Source organism: Aspergillus clavatus, genomic scaffold, assembly GCF_000002715.2.
Source record: "Aspergillus clavatus NRRL 1 1099423829791 genomic scaffold, whole genome shotgun sequence".
NCBI classification, from domain to species: domain Eukaryota; kingdom Fungi; phylum Ascomycota; class Eurotiomycetes; order Eurotiales; family Aspergillaceae; genus Aspergillus; species Aspergillus clavatus.
In genome coordinates this window covers 1239459-1260703 of record NW_001517108.1, presented here as the reverse complement: position 1 = coordinate 1260703, position 21245 = coordinate 1239459, and the positions used below count along the sequence as shown (strand labels likewise).

Below are 21245 nucleotides of genomic sequence, written 5' to 3'. Positions count from 1 at the left end.
GCTATCTTTTCAGCGAACTGCGATTTAAAGCCTCCAAGAGCTCAGGTCGACTTGCAAGAGCGGCGGCCGCTTGTGCATAAGTGACCCATTGCCGTTTCCGCTTGTGCATCTCTGGCCACTGGTCTTCTTCCCGCTCAACTGTCACCTCGAAGAATTGATACGAGGCCTTCGGCGCAGTCATCGTCAGATGGGAGGACGGACGCATATCCGGAATCAGGCCCAGATCTTTGTGGACCGTGCAAATGACCCCGGCCTCTTCCCAAGCCTCTCTGCAGGCAGCATGCTGAGCAAGTACCTCATCTGTCTCCCATCCGCCCTTTGGGAGCACCCAGCCGCCTCTCCCTGCGGACTGGATCATCAATACCCGCGTTTTGTCATGAGACAGCGGGACCACACCCGCCACGAGCCTTTCGCCTTTGGAGCCGTAGCCTAAGAACCAGGGACAGGTTAGCCTTACTCGAGTTGACAGGCTCAGAAAACACAAGGGGGAGATGGAAAAAAAAAAAAGCTTGAGCTTCTGCGCCATAGATTGTAGTCGCAAGAGATTCATTTTCAGGTAGAGAGGCCGTTATGCTTCTGGGGCAATGGAAACTCACGTTGGTTTGTCCGCCCTACGCGAGACTCCATCGAGCGAGGTTGTTCCGCCATTTTCGACATTTTGGTATATATAAGAGCGTTGTTCGTGAGAACGACGAGGGAATGATTGGCTTGGAGGGAGGAATTGGACGCTTGTGTCGGCACAGCGAGAGCTAGTCGGGGCCTCCCCAGGCAACAGAAGGTAAAAGAATGAGAGGGTAATGAAGTGCAGGAAGTTATTGGGTCAGGTAACAGCGTGAGCTGCTCAATTCCACGATGACGGGCACTCCAAGACAAGAACTCTTTCGCCTGAGTATAGGGCCGGATCAGGTGGATGAATGTCAATCGATCCCACACGGCCGTCGACCTGCACCGGTTTTCGCGGGGAAAGAGGGACAAGGCGGCCGAAGGAAATTTTTTTGGGGCGATTGAGGGTAATCGTTTTGCGGAGATAGGAGAGTGAGGAACTAGGTATTCCCGTTCACTCCCGTAGCGGACGGGAACCTCAGAGAAGATGTAAAGGTGACAATAGACATCATATCAAGAGAAAATAAGTATAGGAATAGGGAGAGAGAGTAGAAGAGGAAAATGGGAGAAAGAAACGAGAGGAGGGGAGGGGAGAGGGTCTCAGAGACAGCTTGGTATAATGGCGGCGCGGTCCGGCAGGAAGTACGGAGACGAGACGAAGCCTGGGTATTTCGCATGACGGTAAGTACCCAGTCATGTATCGTAAGCTGTAATACCCTAACTGCCCTTGAAGTACCTACCTACAGAGCTCTTCTACGGAGTACTGAGGGTGGAATGCCCGAGGCGGTATGTAAGTACCGTATCATTTCAACGTCATATTGGTGGACTACTTCCAGTTGCGGCATCTGGGAACTGTGGACTCAGTAATAATACCCTGACTGTAAGACTCGTTTCCAGTCATATTCGAGGTTCAGGGCTATTTTCCCTTTGAAGGACAGGACTCGAGGCCCATCACCTATCCATACCTCAGTGAGGTAGAAGGTCGGTAAGGTACTCCGTGCCTTTTTTCCCTACGGTATCTACCTAGGTATCTATCCGATGTCAAAAGTCGAGTACTGTAATTTCGATATCCCAGTAGGTGCTTTTGTTTTTTTTTTTTTTGTTTTTCCTCTTTCTAAAAGCAAGCACCTGTCTCGATCGAACCCAGCAGTTTTAGCCTAGTAATTGCTTTTGCTCCTTAGACAAAACCAACGACGAGGTTCGCCACAAGCGCAAGACCTTTGATAGCTTATTGCGGGTGTGTAACTGCTACAAAATTACAGTGCGTAGTCAAGGGACCAGGATCGAAGCTCCATACCTGTGATGATTCGATGCCCTATATCGACGGAGTATACACTTATTAAGCTGCGTACAGGACTTCATAGAGCACAATGATAAGATTTACGGTGTCGGACAAACTATTGACAAAACGATGCAGTATGGATCATTTGGGCTAATAGTCCATAGAAAACAGTATATGATGCTATCGTGCATATTAGTACTTACTTTGGGGCGCTATCAGTTTGGCTTCCTCCCCCAGGCTTCAGGGGTGTTCTCTTAATTTCCATCGTACGTTCCGCACTACTATCATACTTTTCCACCAGTGCTGTAGATTGGATACCAGGAAGGATAAGGAGCACAAAACGATCCAGAATCGGATTGCGGGGCGCCAAACTCGGACCAGTGTTAGAGATCTCCGAGCATCATCAGATGCACATTTGCCTAATCGAAAAGAATATGAGGTTCGGACACGAGTAACCCGGCACGAAATCGAAGTCAAATCGCACTGGTCAAATTCTCTGAACGGGTGTCTATACCTAATACTGTCTGCTCTGTGTGTATTGTGTTGCACGACACTCACTACTCTCTAGTGGAATCTGAAATGCATGGCCTACCTTGGCTTGGTGGGGAGCATACTTTAGATGCAGTCACTAGTTAGTTCACGGTGTAATTCCTGAGAGCCAGAAAACTAGGTACGTGCTTAGATCTGTAGGTCATCAATGGTTCGGAGGGCTTGAGGATCGCTGCGGTGGCAATTGGATTGGGATGCGACAACGCAGCAGAAAACGATCGGGTCGCCAGTGCGGATCCCTAGCCTCTTGACGCTTGAGACTTTTGAGATCCTTGTACTCCGTAGGCTGGTAGGCTCTGGTACCATGAGTGATCATTGATGGGCGGTGATGATGCGTGGACGTTGGGGATATCTGCACGTGATGTCACTGACCATGGGGGAACATCTGTACAACAACCAAACCATACCCTTCAGACGTTGAGTTGAAGATACATGCGATCTCATTTTTCCTTTCTTGAATGGCAATAATAGGAGACACCACATTTGATTCGGGACGACTTCAGCACACTCATCATTCGAATTTCAACAGAGTCTCCCAAAATTAAGATTGACACTTGGCCAACTTCCAACTTCAGACATGCGAAAGGTACGGTACCTGGTACGGCTTTTCCTTACATAATTACGGAGGCGTACTATACTCTGTATCGTAATACTTGGATGAATACACAGGGTACTTTACAGTACCCGTACAATGCAGTCCAGGCGATGGTGCTGAGGCCAGGTACCATATACTTCCTACCTAGGAGTTCTCCATAGAACTCCATACTAAGAATGACGGTTTGTCATTATTCCTTTTATGTAGAGATATAGAGCATTTTTCTTTTGCTTAATTCTCTTGGCCATCTTCAAGACACATTGCCGTGTGTCATAACTCATAAGATCTCCTGGAGTGGCAAAGATACCCGCCTGGACTTGTAGATTGACCACAAGTCACATTTAAGCCTCCTGCAACACATTCAAGAAAGGAGCACCAAAGAGCAGGGATGATTCGGTCCTTACAGGCTGCAGCGACATGGGGGTTAGCCCCTTCTAGAAGCATCATCAACACCCTTTTTCCATCGTGGGCTGGCCTAGAGTCAGGTATCTAGTGGCATGCTTGCTTCTTCATGACCAACGCCAACCGGATATGCTTGGCAAATCTTACAGCCACGGGAGTCGCTGGTCGGGACATTATTTTCGGGCATTCTGAATAGTATCACCAACCATCTCCTTCTTAATAGGACTGTAGTTATCACACATAAATGATCTGACGGTGGACAGAGCCCACTGCCCAGGGGCTGCTCCGATAATTCCATCAGTTGACTTGGCCGTAGTAAGCACTCTTCCTCTCCAACTCCACTAAACTATCCACCATCTTCACCATCATCATCACCATCCACCACCACCACCACCACCACCACCATCACCAGTTCCATCATTCGGGTAGGCATCCCAACTGCAAACTGGACTAACCATTCAGTAGTCCCATATAGTCCCTCTAGTGGTAACCAGCTGCAATTTACCGCGCTTTTTTCTCCAACTATCCCAATTTCTTCTTTTCCCGCCTTGAGCGCAGGCAATAATATCAGTTGATCCTTTACATCCCCATCACAGTGCACCCCCATCTGGGACGATCTGATTGAACTACAAACCCAGCCTGCTCGACATGGACGACAATTCTTCTGAAGTCGTGAACCCCATCGTGGACGCCGAACGCGCAAGGGAGCTGTCACTGTTCCGTCCTCTAGGTAAGTAGCCAGTCAGAACTGTCTCTGTTTCCCCGTGCAGCCTTCACTGGCTCTAGTTGACTCGGCTTATCCGCGTTGACTTTGCGGCTGCCCCTCTCCGTGATGGATCTCAACTCCTCTCTTTGAAACATCCTTCATTGTTGTCACGTTGGTATTCTTGGGTTTGTTTCTTGAGAAACGTCTCTCGTTTTTTGGGGGTGTGCCGCTGGTACGGGACTGGATAATGGATATACATCGGCCTTTTTACTTTTTCAAGCCTTCACGCCTTCTAGCCCTCGGTCGATGACCGTTCGGAATGACTAACAGTATGCTTCGATTCGCCCTCCAGGATACCAGCGTAACTCGTGCGGTTACTGCAAATCTGATGACGGGAGTGAGTGTGCCTTTTTACCCCACACTGTCGACTGTGCCATGCCTGCCCCCCCCCCTCTCTCTTCCTCGCCATGCTAATCTGTCAATACAGGTGCTGCTTACTACACTAGCTCAGTCTCTGTACGCCCAGAGCATTACGATATCCTCGTTAATCGCGGCTGGAGAAGGTAGTGCTCGATGTTCCGCATTTCCATATGCAGTTTGACTTCACGGCGTATCGCTGATCTCCGCTTAGGTCAGGCACCCTTTACTACAAACAGAACCTGCAACGGTCCTGTTGTCCACATTATACGTTAAGGTACTACCTCAATCTTCCGCTCGCTTGCCGCGGATCCGTCTAGAGTTTTAGGGCTAATCTTAGGAAACCGTAGGCTGGAAGCATCCACCTTTAAACCTAGGAAGGATCAGCGGCAGGCTGTCAATCGCTGGAATAGGTTTGTGCTGGGTACAGAGTACATTCGTAGGGCAGCATACCTATGCCCGAAAACGAGGAAGTACGTAAACAGAGTTTTGCTTGAGAGATCTATTCGCTCGGAGGCTGTAGCATGTACTAACGTGCTGGTTGTTTCGGTTCAGGGAAAAGCGACATCGAAAATGCCATTTCGATCTGCTTACGGAAATTCACGAGGCCGAGTACAGCAATGTCAAACGACCGATTGACCCCAAGACGAAGAAACTGCTGGAGCCAGCCCATCGCTTTGAGGTCAATGTCGAGGGAGACTCGATTTCTCAGGCCAAGTCAGTATTTATGAGCCTCTTGCATTGTTGTTCTTCACAGAACTGACCGAGCCAGGTTCGATCTTTTCGTCAAATATCAGACAAAGGTCCACAAAGAAGATGTGTCCAAGTGGCAGCAGAAGGACTTTAAGCGTTTTCTCTGCTCGGGCATCAAGCGGTCCCCAGCAGATGCCAAATCTCCCGAGAGGAAACTAGGGTCGTGGCATCAGTGCTATCGACTCGATGGCAAGCTCATAGCTGTTGCCGTGCTGGATCTGATGCCAAGCGGCGTGAGCTCCGTCTACATATTGTAGGTCGTGAACTCACAATCGATTCCACAGCCATGGCTGACAATCTAGCTATGATCCCGATTATGAGCAGTGGGAGTTTGGCAAACTCAGTGCGATGAGGGAGATTGCTCTGGCCCTCGAAGGCCTTTACCAGTACTACTACATGGGTTAGACTCTCATCCGCAGTTGGCAACAAGAAGCGTGAATGGTTTCCACTAACCAAGACCTTTCTAGGATACTACATCCACTCCTGTCAAAAAATGCGCTACAAGGCCGCATTCCGGCCACAGTGCATCCTCGGTCAGAGCCGTCCACCGACCCCCTGGAAAGAGAACACTGCTAACGCAACCGCAGACCCAGAGAGCTACACCTGGGACCCGCTCGACGGCGAGCTCACCAAGAAGCTAGACCAGCGCGCCTACGTCTCGCTCTCCCACGACCGCAAACTGGCTGCAGAGGGCCTGCCCGAGTCCGAGTCCCAGTCCCAGTCCAAGTCCACCGAGGCGGAGCCGGCAGACGCGGAAATCAACGACGAGGAAATGTCTCTGTTCGACCTGCACATGCCTGGCGTGCTGACACTCGATGAAGTGAAGCGTCTCGACCTGGATCACACGCTGCTGCTCGTGCGAGGATCATTCGTGCACATGAATGTGAGTTGATCCTTAGTAGCTCCGTGGGTACTCAATTGGTCTCTATACTGACTGACATGGTTCCAGGATCTCGTGGGTTGGGAAAGGATGCCTATCGATAACCCCCAATCGGTCAAGGGGATTGTTGCGGAACTCGCCGCGGCGTTGGGCCCAGAGGTCTTTGAGAATTGCGCCGTAGTGCTCTTTGATTGATTGATTGATTGATTGATATCAGATCGACAGTTTCACGTTGACGCGTCCACTCCATCTAGGATAGATTTCAATCAAAATTTGGAGAGAGAATTGAAAAATTCCGTACGTATGACATGATGTATACTCGCTTCATCTTCTAATCGGTAAAAAGTTGTAAACAGCTGAAGCCGATGCCCGCCACGAACAATTGCTTCCAGTCTTGAGAACGAACCAAATCCCAACCCGAGCGCCATTTTTAACAATGATATCAGCAAGAAAAAAAAAAGAAAGTAGAAACCAGCACAAACAAAGACCCCATGCACGTAATTATCAAGTGAACACGCTCAAGTGCGACGGACCATGGCGAAAACCCAGCAGCAAGAACAAAAAAAAAAAAAAAAAATAGAACAAATAAATCACAGCATGAGCTCAACCGGCGGCCGGGACGTCTTGGGCGGCATTTTCTTGAGACACATCTCGATCGGACTCATTTCCACATCCCCATCGTCCAGCGGGGCGCTCATATCCTCGACCATCACCGCCGGCAGGCCGGGGCTCCCGCCGTGGTCCTCCGGGTGGTAGATCAGCGTGCTACTCCTGCTGCGCTGGCCGGACATACTGGCGGGCCAACTGCAAGTTCTCTTGTCCGATGTGATGGACAGGGGCGTATCCGGGTCGGCGGGGGCGATTGCTGCCGCGGCGGGAACCACCTGGTCGGTCTTCAACTGAGCGAGGGCATGCGCCAGGTCGGTGGCGTGGACTTCCTTGTTGGGGGGCTCCTCTGTGCGCAGGACCCAGCCGTGCGGGGGGCTGGGGGGTGGGCTGATGAAGAAGAGCTTGTCGAGGTGGGGGGCCTCGAGGAGCTTCGGGCGGCGGGCGGACTCCTCGTCGAGGATGGGGGTTGGTTCGCCGAAGTAGATTTTTGTGCGAACGTTGCGGCTGAGGAGGGGCTGGCCGTCGAGGAGCTTGCGGACGCGGAGGGCGTCGTCCTGCGAGAGGAAGGAGCAGACGATGCGGCGCATGGAGGGGAGTGGGGAGAAGGAGTTCAAGGGCGCGATGGCGGCGATCTGTTCGCGGATGGAGGCGAGGGAGGATGGTTGGAAGAGGTAGAGGTCTTGGAGCTCGGTGATCAGGAGGGTGTTTGAGGGGGGTGTTGGCTGTGAGGGAGGAGGGAGGTTGGAGAGGTCGAGAGAGAGCGCTGGCCGAGGTGAGGAGGAGTTGGAGGCGCGGTGGGCGCTAAAGGAGGGTGATGAGGGAAGAGAGCTTGGTGGTGATGTCGTGAGGCCTGCCATTGTGTTTTGTTGTTGTTGAGATGTGTTTGTATCGAAAGACGATTGCAGATTTTGACCAGACGTGAGTGAGAGAGGTGTTGTGGAAAAGAGAGAGAGAGAGAGAGAGAGAGAATGAAGCGGTGGACAAGTCAACGTTTGTATAGTCGGTGGTGGTTGCCACTGAGATAAGGCCGCAATTGGATGGGAGCGACAAGGATGGAAAATTAAGTCCTTTAGTCCTTTATCTAGTCCTTTATCTAGTAGTGTCTGATAGAAGAAATTGCACTGCAGAGGAATGGCCAAATACGACTCAACCCCGTTCCCAGCCTTTTTGTATCCTAGACTAACAAGGCGCAGTCAAAAGCTACCAAAGCCATCTTGCGTCGGTTGCAGGACATGGGAGGAATGATGTCTCTCCGCCAGGCTCCGCTTAGGAGGCTTTGCTCTGTTGCCTCTGTGCTAGACTTCTGAGTCTACATAATTATATCTAACTAGTCGACAGGATTCAAATGATCGACTATGTTTTTCCTGGGTTCCTGACGATCCAGAAGAACTTCCACTTTGGGTGATTTCCAATCAGTTTTTCGGTGGTCTCGCCACGTCTGATTTCCACTGTGGACTTGGCTGTGTGTGGCTTGTACTTGACTCCTCGATGTACTTGGAGTCTTGGAGATGTCACGATTGCCACTATAGTATTGCTGATAGCAGAAGGGAGAATATGATATGAACAGTTACAAGGACTTGGGGATTTTGCAAGGTTCGTTGTCACTTGTCAGCCCTGCCAGCACTGCATACATTGTAGACTGCAAAACCACCACTCCATACTTCCAACCCAACACGAGCACTCAATTGTCGAATCATTTGACGTCCCAAAGGAGCAGAGTCCAGGAAGTCAAGAATAACCGTATATTATTAGTGGGTCTTCCTCCGCACTTGCTTCTGTGGATTATGTGGTCGTTGTGCTGCGCCTCTGAGGTGGACTGTCCACCTTACAGAGCAGTTGTATAGTACAGCAGACACAGTCACACACACACTTCATCTAGGAAATTCAGTAGCCTGGCGTGGCTCATGTGACTCCTGGATAGATCAGAGATCAGAGATCAGATCAGATCAGATCAACCGATAGTGTGTCCATGATCACAATCCATTCAATGTGGCTTGGGGATTGAACGGGGTCTTGGGAACCGAAGAGGGCCGAAGAGTGATCAAGCTGCCTGGACTTTGCACTCTGTAATCATGGAGACTACTGGAAGTACTATCATGCCGAGAAAGTGTCAATTCAGTTATCAAATCCCTCATAAGTTACAGTACACAGAGAGTGCCTAGTAGTAAGAGGTAATTACACATCATGAATGTTGTGTGGAATGTCAATGTCGGCTGTCATCTCGACTAAGACCATGCTCAGCCTTCAACATCAAGGCTCAACAATTGACAATGCTCGCCCCAATATTCTCATCATTTAACCCCTTCATCTACTATCTTTCCCGCTCTTCATATCAGGAGATGAATCCATCTGCCTGCTTCCAAGCACGAACAACTGTGCTTGTCAACCCCTTACTCGGCTCAGCCCGTGTCATCCTTCGGGATTTCGGAAAGCTCCAAATCTACGGCATAGCCACGCAGTAACTAGTTACAGTTCACAGACCAGAACTTTAGGACGTCGCCTGGTGTTGATATTTGTGTTGACACTTTTTTGTATACATTGGGCTTTCCGTGAGAGAGAGAGCGCTTCGCCGAGGGTGTTTCCACGATAGAAATTAGGAGGTAGGTACCCTATATCAACTGCCTGCCGTGGCTTTTCGTTTACAACGTCCGAATGGCCCTGAGCCGGTCGGCCGTTGCTCGCCTTGTCGCATCAATATCCGGCGCATAGACCTCAAAGGCGTGAGGTAAGCCCGGGTATACGTGGAGTTCCACACTGATGTTGGCGGCTGCGATCCTGGCCGCATACGCAATATCTTCGTCCCGGAAGATATCCAGCTCACCGACATCGATATATGTAGTCGGCAAGCCTTGCACAGACACCGCGCGTGCAGGCGCAGCATACTGCGAGGCGTGATCCTTCCCGATGGCATCCCCCAGCAGTGCAGTCCAGGCGGTGATGTTGTCCGTGCAGTTCCACAACGCAAACGGCTCCAGTGCAGGATTGGGAGTGGTGTTGCGGTCGTCCAGCATGGGGTAAATCAGGATTTGCTTCGCAATCCGGGGGTTCAGTCCCCGGTCGCGGGCCATGAGAGTGATCCCTGCAGCAAGGAGCCCCCCGGCGCTCTCGCCCATCGTGGCAATGCGACTACGGTCGACTGCAAATTCATCCGCGTGTTCGTATAGCCAAGTCAATCCAGCATAGCAATCCTCCACCGGTGTAGGATGAGTGTTCTCCGGTGCCAGGCGGTAGTCCACTGAAAAAACTTGCACCCCCGTTTGATGGACTTGGATTGAAAGAGGCTTCACAAACAGGGCCACATCACCCTGGATTGTCCCGCCTCCGTGGGCATGTAGGATCGCTGGTCCGGCTGTGGCAGGTGTCGAGGACTTTTTGGAGAATCGATGCACTTTGATAGTGTGTCCATCATATGATTTCACCTCATATACGCTGTGCTCGACGTCGGTTACTAGAGGCAGCTTCTCAAACATGGCTTCGTACGCAGCAGTGATGTTCTTTCTTCGAGCTGCGACATCGTGTACCGCCGGTTGAGGGCCTGAACTGGCCGCGAAGAACTCGGCCGTGGCCTTGTGGTATTCTGGGTCGTAAGTAAGAGTCATTCTAAACACTCTACGCGGAGAGAATGGTCAACGGGCTTGCGTTTGGCAGGGTAGCATTAAATTGCTACGACTCTTAGAGGTGCGATCATCTCACTCTTCCAGACGACCGGGGGATTCAGGGATTATAAAGCAAGCATTGTGCTCCATGGGCCGTGTGGGGTTCTCCGAAGCTCAAAGGAGTCTCTCCTGGCCGACAAGAAGCCATCCTTACTAGGTTTAAGCAGCATACTCAAAAGGGCATGGATAGTCGTCTTCATAAGTTCTGCTGTATCCCAGTCATGACAGAAGTGGTGATCATGTCATCGCCGAGGCATCAAAGACCAGATACTTACAGTATCTACTTGCCACCTGGAGACTTTGTCCAAATTATCCATGGGCGTCTGCTTGAACTGGGTTGTAGTTCAATTGACGCTTGGCATGACAGATATCCGAGGATACCCCCGTGTGCTCTGTAGAATGACTGCGCGGTGGTAGGGACCTGACTTTCAGTGACTTCGAAGATAATGACTCCCGCAGAGAGGCATCGTCACACCGACACCCCGTCTTGCAATATTTCTCCAGAGCTATAAACAATTCAACTATGCAACAAAGATGCACAAAGTCATGGCGGACAAGCTGCGCATCCATCGGGCCGGAGTTCCCCAAGACCGCCAAGAAGGGAAAGCGGTCAGGTGATCGGAGGTTCTAAGGTTCTGATTTTCTGCTTCAACTTTCAGTTCCATAGCTTTCCCACTTTACCTTCCACTCTCACTCTCCACTGTCTCACTGTTCGCTTCCTGTAGCTGTTTATCTTGCCCAATTCTCACTCGCCATCATGTTCCAAAGGACTTTTTTCAGACAGGCGCAGGCAGCCAAGTCCGCCCTCTCCGTTCGCGTCACATCCACCACACCTCTGGCCGTCCGGCGCACGTCACAATTGCAGCCTCAGCTCCAGACTATCCGGCCCATCGTTCGCCAGCCAGCCTACCGCTTCTATTCCACAGAGAACAAATCTGAGGGCGCTCCGAATTCCGAAGCAAAGGAGAATGAAGCTGCCGAGGACTCTGCCGAGGAGGCCCTCCGCAAGGAGCTCGAGAAGAAGCAGAAGGAGATTGTTGATCTGAAGGTATCTCATTTTTCCTTTTCGTGAAATCTATGCGGAACACTTATCCTACAGATAGCCACTCGCGTGGCGACTTGCATTTGTTTGTCAATATGACACGTACTAACTTCGTATACAGGATAAATACGTCCGTTCCGTCGCAGACTTCCTCAATCTGCAAGAGCGTACCAAGCGTGACATGGAGAATGCCCGCAACTTCGCCATCCAGCGCTTCGCCATCGATCTGCTGGAGAGCATTGACAACTTTGACCGTGCCCTCCTTGCCGTTCCCCGAGAGAAGCTGGATGCGACTCTCACCGAGCACAACAAGGACATGCTGGATCTGGTTGATGGTCTGAAGATGACACAGAACATCCTCATGAACACCCTGCAGAAGCACGGCCTGGAGCGCTTCGACCCCAGCGAGCCCGCTGAGGATGGCAAGCCCCAGAAGTTCGACCCCAACTACCACGAGGCCACCTTCATGACCAAGGCCGAAGGCAAGGAGGATGGCGAGATCATCCACACCCAGACCAAGGGCTTCAAGCTCAACGGTAGAGTTCTAAGAGTAAGTCCTTCTTGATTTTAAAATTTCTTCTTGATTAATGACTAATCTGGTTTGCTTGCAGGCTGCCAAGGTCGGTGTTGTCAAGAACAACTAGACTAACCACGCTCACCGTTAATCTCTTCTCTGCTCAACTCGCCTGGCTGCTCTGAATCTCCTCCGACCAACATCTTTTCCTCGTTATATTTCCCTTGTACAATACGACACGTTTTTTCTCGTCCCGATGGGACAACGCTACTACTTGCCCTTCGAAAAAAGGGCATAGGCTATCGTGTTTAGGATCTTTACCATATCTACACACCTATTCATCCGACGGAAGGCGTACAGGTTGTCTTCTGTCGCTGTCTTCTTTTTTCTTTACCAATCTCTCCTCCCTACTTTGTATACTACACAATTGGCGGCGTTCTCTTTGCTTCTTCATGTCGAAAAGTGTTATGGCCCCTGGATGGAAGGTTGTTTCTGGAACGGACGTGAATAGCTTTTTAGACGGGCATTTGGGTCATGCTCCCCTGTCTCCAAGTGGGATATATCGTCTGGGATCCGCTGCTGGTAACATGCGGTGGATTCGGAATAATAAAAATCTTAATGACCGAATGATTGAAGAGTTCTACCTTCCAAGGAACGCCATATAGGCGAAGATGAAATGTGCTATTTATACATTGGAGACGCGCATGGTAAAACCTATAGTACATTTTGTTGAGACTTGAGGATGTTGAGGATTTGCTCTCATCGCAGCTCCACGCCCAGCTGGCCGACGAGCTTCGCGCGGAGCTTCTCATGCAGCTCGTTGGTCTCTTCGTTGGTCAGCGTGCGCTCCAAGCTCCGGTAGTTGATGCGGTAGCACATGCTCTTCCTGCCCGTCTTGGGGTGAGTGAATTCGTCAATGAGCCTGACGTCCTCAACCAGGTCGCCGGCGACACCACGGACGATCTCCATGATGTCGTTCTCGTGGACGGGCATGGCGCCGCCCGCAGCGCTGCCGCCGCTGACGGCGGCCGAAGGCAGCCAGAAGGCAACGTCCTTATAGCAGGCGGGGTGCTTGGAGAAGGGCTCGAAGCGGGAGATGTGGCCGGCCTTGAACTGCGAGAGGAAGCGCTCGTCGCGGGACCAGAAGAGGCGGATGTCGGGGATGTTGAAGAGGAGCATGGCGATGCGCTCAAGGCCCAGTCCGAAGGCCCAGCCGATGCGGTCCGGCACGCTCGAGTTGATCAGCAGCTCCTGCTTGACGATCCCGCAGCCCAGCACCTCCAGCCAGTCGCCCTGCCAGAATACTTCGAGTTCCCACGACGGGCTGGTGAAGGGGAAGTACGCCTCGACCCAGCGGACCTTGAGCGGCTCGGCGGCCGCGTCGCCGGCGGCCTTGCTGGCTTCCGTAAAGATCTTGATCACCATGCGTTCCAGGGACCGCTTGAGGTGCGCCGCGACGGCCTCGACTTCCTGTGCGGCGTGGTGCTCGGCCTGCAGCGGATTGCGCTCCGCATGGATGGTGGAGTTGGGGTCCTCGACGGGGACGTCGTGCGCGGGGATGCGCTTCACGTCCTCCATGATCGCTGCGGCGGTCTGGGCGGCGTGCTGCAAGGGCTCCGTGGCGGGCCGCTTCCACAGCATGGCGCCCTCCATCTGGTGGAAGACCGGGTAGTGGCTGCGGTCGATCGCATCGCGCCGGTACACGTCCGCAACCACGGTGTAGCCCACCTCCTCCGGGCGGGTGGCCTCATTGCGGCTGATCTGCTGAAAGTATGCCTGCTGGTGGGCGCTCGTGTGTGTTCGCAGCACCGTCTTGTCGTTGATGTAGTAGGTGTCGGTCCGACTGCGGCCGGGATGGTCCGGCGGGAACCCCAGGACGTCGAAGTTCTGCGCCACCGACACAACCGGGTTCTTCTCGGAGTAGTTACCGTAAACTGGGCCGGGGAACTGGCTTTCGATCAGCTTGCGCGTGATCGCGAGCGGATGGTTCTCGTCGAGGTATAGCCGGCGTCCGACGTGCGAGAGGATGGTCTCCGGAGCATTGGTCCATTGGTCTGAACGGTAGGCCTCGCCTTCGATAGTCAGGGATTGAGAGGGCGGGGAGAGCGTGGAAGGCTTCTTCTTCGACTCGTCATTCTCCTCTGTCCCCCGAGGGACTGTCGAGCTCAGGTTTCTCCGTGTGATACTGGCGGGCTCCGGGAAGTGTGAGATCGGGATGCGAATGCTCCTGCGAGGAGTCACAATGGACCATCTACCACTGCTGGCGCGCAGGGCTCTACCAGTGGCCAACAGGCGCATTCTGAAGATCTCAGGCGCCAAGTGAGGCAGGAAGTTGAACAATTGACTGCTGTGATCGATTGTTGGCGTCCCGATAAATGAAGCTGGAAATCAGCACCAAACAGATCGGAGCCGGGGAAAAGAGTCGCCGCGGGGTATAGAAGTATTTGATCATGTCAATAAGCATATTGCCAGCGGCCTTTCTATTATTGTACAGTAGGGAATTTGTACTTTTAGGATGCAAGCTTCTCTTTATTGCAGTCATATTCTTATCAACCATGTGTTGGTATAAGGCATAGCTGAAGTTCGATTTCTACAGAAATATTATGCTTCTCTGCCCATGCATATAAAGAAATAAACGATACCAGCAACACAAACACATAAATTTCAACAACCTATATCATGACGTTGTCTGCTCACGGTACATAACATCTGTCCGCATGGTATATTTGATCCCTCGAAATACAAGATCTCCACCATGAAGCAGCTCGCTCTGCTGGAATACCAGCACTGATCCTGTCCTCGGAAACACCCTGACTCGTCGATCCTTGTCCCCAAAATTGGCCATGAATGATGTTGCTCCTCCAAGAAGCTTGCCCGTCAAATCCGGATTAGTGGTCGAATGAGGAGCATTATTTGAATCCTTGATCGCTCGCTGTAGCTCCTTAAGATCCTGCTCTCCATCGCCGTTCAGATACAACTGCACCGTGAAGTAGGATCTTTCCTGTTTATCAGGTGTCGTATAGCGCCCGTCGCAATGAGGGAGAAAATATTCGCCCCCTTCGTACTTCAGGAAGCGGAGTCTCTCGTTTAGCCCGGACACATTGAATATCTTTCCTCGTCCCGCGAGACCGGTCACACGGGGCCGGTTGTTGATCTGATCTGCGCCAAGCTCCTTCAAAAACGGCATCAAACGTGCGAGAAGCCTATCCGCTAACTCGTGACTGTCGAGAAAGATCCGTCCACAGTTTCGACTATCGGTGGCTAGGACCTGTTTGCCCCCTCCAGCATTGATCAAGGCCCGTTCCCAGGTAGGAAGCCCAGAGGGATCTCGGACAGTCGTGGCTTCAGCAATTTGAAGTAACTGTTTACATTCATCTTCCGTCAGGACATCGTCAATGACAGCGGCAACGAGATCCTTATATTCAGGCAGAGGGGGGTTGGTCTCTAGGAAATTGACGCGTCGTAGGCGGGCATTAGCAGGAGCCTGCGGACGAAGGAAGCCCTCTGGGATAGAAGATGAGCCCATGCTTTCTTTGAGTGAATAACTAGAAATAGGTCAGTGCCGTCTACTTCAGAGAGAGAGGTATCATTACCCTATTGTTCTGGTGAGAATTTGAACTTTGGTGATTCCCTGGGAATAATTGATGCCCTTGATCTCACCCGAGCTTGCAAAACCTCTTTGTTCCAGGACCAGTCCATTCTTAAGGACGTTTGGATCGAGTCAAGAAACGAGGTGAGACTGGCAAGGCTGAATCGGTGCTGCGCCATTGGGCGGTTCATCTGGATTCAGCCGCAGGCACCATCGGCTTCTATCAAGGCGCCCATAGCAGTAGCCCGATGATCGGACATTGTATGATCTAATGAATGTATGCTCTTTTTGTGAGGAAAACGTCCCGCGTGTGCTGTCATTCTCAGATCGACTCCAGATGTCAGTCTCTCTAGATGTATAGTTCTGATATCTCTGTCGTTCGCTCGGCCCCGATCTCGCTTAGCCAGAACTATTAGAAACAGGGACTTCGTGGGATTGCACCGTACATACAACAATCCAAAGTCATTCTAGTGAATAGACTCAGAACCCGTGACTTCAAACTTGTTATAGAAGGACCATATGAAGAATAAGAATAGCCAGTGTCTTCTAGTTACTCATGGTTGCTTTGCAGCCTCTACGTGTCTACGTCAGAGTCCAGGTCACGGGATCTTGTGACTGGCCAATTCCGCCGCTGATCCGAGGTTCCTCCTTCACTGTGTCTGTTTCTATCTACCAAGACTAGGGAAGAGGGAAATGAGGCAAATATCATGGCAGGCCTCTGTCTTCATAAAGAACATAACCCCGCGGCTTTCATACCTCTTATCAAGGATTACAAACCTCGTCCTCGCGCTCTACCTTCGAGAATGACCGAAATAGACCGACAGCAGCTTGATGTATCGGCTATTACGCAGCTGACACGATATCCAGGGGTCAGTCCTGGGGCAATACGGTAATACAACTACCGTTTAATACTGCCATTCGTGCAGCAAATTCTGCAAAACCGAACATCTGATTGGCCGAGACGTCCTGGCATCGGTTGGTGTTGCCGAAGCACGCAGATTCTCGGCGACTGGATCGATTTCACAATTTATTATCTAGTCTATCGACACTACCTATCTAGTATCGCGGCCATATTACCTATTGTCCGGGGTGAAATCCAAGTACTCCGTACACCCACCACCCATTGCTGGAATGCCCACGTCTTGTTGATCCAAGATGGCTGGCAGTGGAAAGTTGGAGGAATCCCGGCCTCAAAAGGCTGTGGTACAAAAAGTGCATTATCCTTTTTGGTTTGGTGGTTCGGCATCATGTTTTGCTGCAATGGTGACCCATCCATTGGATCTTGGTGAGTGTGGTTGTTCCCTGTCTTTTGGTATTTTGACGATGAGGCTCTCTAACTGACATTGATCTTCTAGTCAAGGTATGATCTCCCTCGAGTCCGCGTACCCCGTTCTTTTTCCTCCGACAGTATTTTTTTCGTTCTGCGCTGTCAATACTGATCGCTGTGCTGGAATTATAGGTTCGCTTGCAAACGCGTAGTGCAGGAGCACCCACCTCTATGGTTGGAACTTTTGGTCACATTCTCAAGAACAATGGAGTCCTGGGGTTATATAGTGGGGTATGTACAATATCTGCATGGGTGTTGGTTAGAGCAGATGAAAAGCAAGAAAAGACTTGGTCGCTCACATTGGTGTTTCACTGTAGCTCTCTGCCGCCATGCTGCGCCAAATAACCTATTCTACCACCCGTTTCGGAATCTACGAAGAGCTCAAAAACCGTTTCACCTCGTCCTCGTCACCCCCCGGCCTGCCCACCCTGCTCGGCATCGCATGCGCATCGGGCTTCATTGGTGGATTTGCCGGGAACCCGGCTGATGTGTTGAACGTGCGCATGCAACACGACGCGTCGCTACCCCCTGCACAGCGGCGCAACTATCGACATGCGCTGCACGGTCTGGTGCAGATGACCCGTACTGAGGGCGCCGCGAGCTTGTTCCGTGGCGTATGGCCTAATTCGACCCGTGCCGTGCTGATGACGGCCTCGCAGCTCGCGTCCTACGATTCCTTCAAGCGCATCTGCCTCGAGAACTTCGGCATGTCGGATAACCTGATGACACACTTCACGGCGTCTCTGATGGCTGGATTCGTGGCGACCACCGTCTGCAGCCCCGTCGACGTGATCAAGACCCGCGTGATGACTGCCTCGCCGGCAGAGACCCAGGGCCACAACCTCCTGGGCTTATTACGAGACATCTACCGCAAGGAAGGCTTCAAATGGGTCTTCCGCGGCTGGGTGCCCAGCTTTATTCGTCTGGGCCCTCATACCATCGCCACATTCATCTTCTTGGAAGAACACAAGAAGCTCTACCGGATGCTGAAGGGCACCTCCGGAGACAACACGATCAAAGCATAGACTGTTTCTCTCTCTTTTTTTTTTTTTTTTTTTTTTTCATGCCATTTCCTTGATCTATCTTTTCTACTATAGATTTTATGTGCATGACATCTGGCGAAACATACTGGGAGGGCAAAAGTTGTGCCTATTACTGTACATAATCATATCTATTCCTGTCCTGTGGTTCCTTTTTGGCTTGGTTCTACTGACCATTGATGTTGTTGTTGCCCAGATGGGTGGTGATTGCCAGCACATACCCTCATACCCTTTCTTGGATGTATTCAAAATGCTGTGTTTTGTCATAGATTTGATAAAATGTTTGATGAAGCTATTGATCATTTGTTGATGTGAACCTAATGTACTCCATTTGGAAATTATCTGCATTGCAAATATCCGTCAAACAAATGGAATATAAATTGCCTCGGATGTAAGGATGTTATCAGAGATTCAAGCACGACTAGCTAGATTGAGCGGGCTTAAGGATGGTGCCATCTAATTCAGAATATTCCCAGAGATAACGAGAAGGCAATGGCATAGGATAGATAACTCTCTTAGCCCAACAACACCCGTCTACGATGTTCTACTCGCAATACCAAAGACCAAGACACGCACGGTCGGATTTCAGAACTATCGGGAGCCTATATACATCCATCTCCCTGGATTCACCTATACTGAAAAAAAAAAGGAATTCCAAGCTGGAGAGGATTCGTATTCCCGGTCTGATCACGTAGAGTACATGTTGACACAAAAAAATCTCGACAACCAATCAACAATGACAATATTCATCTAGTCCAGACGAGCAGGGAAGTTTCCAGCCTCTGTATTTTGCATTCGATTAGGTCGCTGCTCATGATATCAATGAGAGGGGGAGGGGAAGTACATACCGCGTTGGGTATCCCATCTGTCAGTCCAGGCCTTGGGGCACAGGGAGCGGAAAGCATGGAAGAACTGTGATAGATATTTAGAAAATCGATTCTTCGATTGAATGCAGTCTTTCTTTTTTTAATCTGCGATAGATTGAGAGTAATACCTGAGTGCATGGACGGAAATCCTCGCCCTTGGCGTTGACACACTTGTAGTAGTCGACGTAGTTCTGCCAGCAGTGCTTGGTCCTAGAGTTGAAAAGCATTAGCACTGGATTCAACGTCATACAACAAAAATTGTGGCAGTTTGAAGAGCATCATAAACATACTGGTTCTGCTGGGGAAAGCGGGCGTCATAGCCTGTCGTTGCATCAAAAGTTATCAGCATCATACGAGAGACCACCAGCGACGAAAACCTGCACCATATCGGCACAGGCAGCGACAATGACCATCAAGACCCTAGATATAACATACCAGCTACCAGAAAGTTAGCAATTGAGCACAATTCGAGGCCATTGGGCCAGCAGATTGACCGGGACAAACTCACCTGTCACGAACTTGAAGGGCTTGGTCTCCATGGGTTCATCGGGATCGGCTTCAGGAATGGCACCCATTTTGACTGTATGAGACTCAAAAACCTTTGTTGACTGGGTTTAAACGAGAGATTCCAGGTGTGGAGGGTGGGAGGGGAGGCACGTCGTTCGAAAGGAAAGATGGGGGGAGGTTTGCGCCAGTGGAGTGGAATGATCCCGTGAAGCTGTGAAGCCGGAAGTGACCGCGGGCGGTCTAGCGAGCCACTCATGCGGCAAGATTTCCTAAACACCCGAGCCAACCCAGAGTTGCGAGGTTGGCTGCTAACTTACTCATTCCTCTCCCCTTCGAAACGTCCCTAAGCTTCCGTCACCACTCTTCCCCCCCCCCTCCCGAATCCCATCAATCCAGGCATTGCTGTCCGCCATCACCATGTTCGCTACTCGTGTCATGAGGATGCAGGCCACTCGGCCTTTTGCTTTCCCTGCTCCTGTAAGTTTGTCAATTATCGTGAGGCTCTGGAGGGAAAAGAAAAAAGGCTTGGCAGAATATGAGTGCTAACCGACCTCTGCAGAAGGAGAACCAGAGCGGTATGATCGACCCTACGAGATTCCATTGACTTGAAATCCGCACAATTGATGTGTGCTTAATACTACCTGGACTAACGAACTCCTACCAGCCCACACTATCTCCCAGCGTCTGCGCACCCTGAAGAGAGTCCCCCCAGAACTGATCCCTCTCGGTACGTTATTGGCCTGAAATTCATCGATTCGATCGCATTGTCTAACCTACGTTCGCGCTATGAATAGGTATTGTCCTTGGGTATGTACTCCAACCTTCATTTCCGTTTCCCATCAGACATGGCTTCACCAATATGCCAGGATACCTTTCTCCTCCAAACCCTCCACCCCGCTGACGCAATTGTTACAGTGTTGCCGTTGGAGCTGCTATCTACTCCAGCACTCACAAGCTCTTGTCCGACAAGACCCTGCGTCTCTATCGCAACAAGCCTGAGGATCGCAACCACTAAGAATGTACCATCACATCTGATATAGTTGCAATGGACGACGCTCTTGTTCTGTTTTTGTCTGTGTTTGGTCCGGGGGCCCTGTATTTTTCGCAGAGAAGTTTGGTCGCAGAAGAGAAAATCGAAGTTGATTGCTTGAACATTGAAAGCGCGTGTATATAGTACGGCTTTGACCGGAGGGTTCTGTCGAAGGAGTAATATGGTAACACCAATTGCTGTTGGGCAGCTCTTGTTTTCATTCACTTCCACGGGGTATCATGTAAATCATCTCATTCTGGCTTCGGGCCAGCAACATCCAGCTCCTCTAATCCCTGCATCGGATCATGAGGACGCTCGCTCGCTGCTCTGGCCTCTTCTGTGGCCATCTTATCCTCCTCGCTGACGGCATACTTAGCCAGATATCCCTCCTGTCACATTCGTAGTTAGCGATCTATTCACTTGTAACAGTGTCCCAACAATCCTCACCTGCTCCCAGATAGCTGTCTTGCTTCCCAGTCCTTCGTTGCTTTCTTTCTGTGGCTTCGCCGCCGCAACCTTTATTGTACGTCCATACAGCTCGCTTCCATCCATATTGTCGATCGCTTCTGCAGCGTCTTGAGGTAGATCAAACTCCACATATCCAAAGCCTCGGTGGAGATCAGTGGAATTGGGCACATCCGGTTTAGGGAGCGTGATATCAACGACTTCGCCGAACGGGACGAAGGCCTCGGCCAGTGTCTGCACGGTAACGGCCTGGTCGAGACCCCCCACATATACTGTGCATTTCAGGCGGGCCTTTTCGCTCATGGTGCAACGGATTAAGAGAAAATCTGGGTAGAGAGGTTAACGAGCCATACAATCCCCCCAGATAAAAGTCGCAAAATAGCCTTGCCTCTCAACCTTTCTTGGTTTGATAT

At 51.0% G+C, this 21245-nt stretch overlaps 11 protein-coding genes across 11 annotated transcripts, besides 9 other annotated features; 4 read left to right on the top strand and 7 right to left on the bottom strand.

Moving 5' to 3' along the window:
- Nucleotide 1: 1 nt before the first annotated feature.
- Nucleotides 2-657, bottom strand: ACLA_071900 (NUDIX hydrolase; the record flags this gene model as incomplete). The annotated part of the gene is made up of 2 exons (XM_001275582.1): nucleotides 2-429; nucleotides 597-657. The coding sequence occupies 2 exons, from the start codon at nucleotides 655-657 to the stop codon at nucleotides 2-4; spliced, it is 489 nt and encodes a 162-aa protein (XP_001275583.1).
- Nucleotides 658-3781: 3124 nt separating this feature from the next.
- Nucleotides 3782-3851: a microsatellite.
- Nucleotides 3805-3842: a microsatellite.
- A 605-nt stretch (nucleotides 3852-4456) lies between the features above and the next one.
- Nucleotides 4457-6382, top strand: ACLA_071890 (arginyltransferase; the record flags this gene model as incomplete). Its single annotated transcript, XM_001275581.1, has 8 exons — nucleotides 4457-4534; nucleotides 4625-4653; nucleotides 5110-5271; nucleotides 5327-5560; nucleotides 5610-5707; nucleotides 5775-5840; nucleotides 5895-6190; nucleotides 6257-6382. 8 exons carry the CDS (start codon nucleotides 4457-4459, stop codon nucleotides 6380-6382), a joined length of 1089 nt encoding a protein of 362 aa, XP_001275582.1.
- Nucleotides 6375-6399: a microsatellite.
- Nucleotides 6376-6399: a microsatellite.
- A 378-nt stretch (nucleotides 6400-6777) lies between these two features.
- Nucleotides 6778-7653, bottom strand: cbpA (putative calcineurin binding protein; the record flags this gene model as incomplete). Its single annotated transcript, XM_001275580.1, has 1 exon — nucleotides 6778-7653. One exon carries the CDS (start codon nucleotides 7651-7653, stop codon nucleotides 6778-6780), a length of 876 nt encoding a protein of 291 aa, XP_001275581.1.
- Nucleotides 7654-7739: 86 nt separating this feature from the next.
- Nucleotides 7740-7764: a microsatellite.
- Nucleotides 7741-7764: a microsatellite.
- A 103-nt stretch (nucleotides 7765-7867) lies between these two features.
- Nucleotides 7868-7894: a microsatellite.
- An 835-nt stretch (nucleotides 7895-8729) lies between these two features.
- Nucleotides 8730-8750: a microsatellite.
- A 685-nt stretch (nucleotides 8751-9435) lies between these two features.
- Nucleotides 9436-10395, bottom strand: ACLA_071870 (alpha/beta hydrolase; the record flags this gene model as incomplete). The annotated part of the gene is made up of 1 exon (XM_001275579.1): nucleotides 9436-10395. One exon carries the CDS (start codon nucleotides 10393-10395, stop codon nucleotides 9436-9438), a length of 960 nt encoding a protein of 319 aa, XP_001275580.1.
- An 814-nt stretch (nucleotides 10396-11209) lies between these two features.
- Nucleotides 11210-12138, top strand: grpE (mitochondrial nucleotide exchange factor MGE1; the record flags this gene model as incomplete). Its single annotated transcript, XM_001275578.1, has 3 exons — nucleotides 11210-11500; nucleotides 11616-12044; nucleotides 12106-12138. 3 exons carry the CDS (start codon nucleotides 11210-11212, stop codon nucleotides 12136-12138), a joined length of 753 nt encoding a protein of 250 aa, XP_001275579.1.
- A 629-nt stretch (nucleotides 12139-12767) lies between these two features.
- On the bottom strand, nucleotides 12768-14306 carry ACLA_071850 (phenylalanine--tRNA ligase; the record flags this gene model as incomplete). Its single annotated transcript, XM_001275577.1, has 1 exon — nucleotides 12768-14306. One exon carries the CDS (start codon nucleotides 14304-14306, stop codon nucleotides 12768-12770), a length of 1539 nt encoding a protein of 512 aa, XP_001275578.1.
- A 379-nt stretch (nucleotides 14307-14685) lies between these two features.
- ACLA_071840 (uncharacterized protein) lies at nucleotides 14686-15534 on the bottom strand (the record flags this gene model as incomplete). The annotated part of the gene is made up of 1 exon (XM_001275576.1): nucleotides 14686-15534. The coding sequence occupies one exon, from the start codon at nucleotides 15532-15534 to the stop codon at nucleotides 14686-14688; it is 849 nt and encodes a 282-aa protein (XP_001275577.1).
- A 1218-nt stretch (nucleotides 15535-16752) lies between these two features.
- Nucleotides 16753-17949, top strand: ACLA_071830 (putative mitochondrial dicarboxylate carrier; the record flags this gene model as incomplete). The annotated part of the gene is made up of 3 exons (XM_001275575.1): nucleotides 16753-16882; nucleotides 17082-17155; nucleotides 17242-17949. The coding sequence occupies 3 exons, from the start codon at nucleotides 16753-16755 to the stop codon at nucleotides 17947-17949; spliced, it is 912 nt and encodes a 303-aa protein (XP_001275576.1).
- A 4-nt stretch (nucleotides 17950-17953) lies between these two features.
- Nucleotides 17954-17986: a microsatellite.
- A 728-nt stretch (nucleotides 17987-18714) lies between these two features.
- On the bottom strand, nucleotides 18715-19405 carry ACLA_071820 (cytochrome c oxidase subunit VIb; the record flags this gene model as incomplete). Its single annotated transcript, XM_001275574.1, has 5 exons — nucleotides 18715-18746; nucleotides 18813-18876; nucleotides 18959-19040; nucleotides 19121-19151; nucleotides 19339-19405. The coding sequence occupies 5 exons, from the start codon at nucleotides 19403-19405 to the stop codon at nucleotides 18715-18717; spliced, it is 276 nt and encodes a 91-aa protein (XP_001275575.1).
- A 186-nt stretch (nucleotides 19406-19591) lies between these two features.
- On the top strand, nucleotides 19592-20352 carry ACLA_071810 (uncharacterized protein; the record flags this gene model as incomplete). The annotated part of the gene is given in 5 exon segments (XM_001275573.1): nucleotides 19592-19676; nucleotides 19686-19814; nucleotides 20002-20064; nucleotides 20132-20144; nucleotides 20253-20352. Coding segments are annotated over 5 exon segments (390 nt in total).
- Nucleotides 20353-20618: 266 nt separating this feature from the next.
- Nucleotides 20619-21135, bottom strand: ACLA_071800 (RNA-binding protein; the record flags this gene model as incomplete). The annotated part of the gene is made up of 2 exons (XM_001275572.1): nucleotides 20619-20756; nucleotides 20815-21135. 2 exons carry the CDS (start codon nucleotides 21133-21135, stop codon nucleotides 20619-20621), a joined length of 459 nt encoding a protein of 152 aa, XP_001275573.1.
- Between the last annotated feature and the right edge of the window lie 110 nt (nucleotides 21136-21245).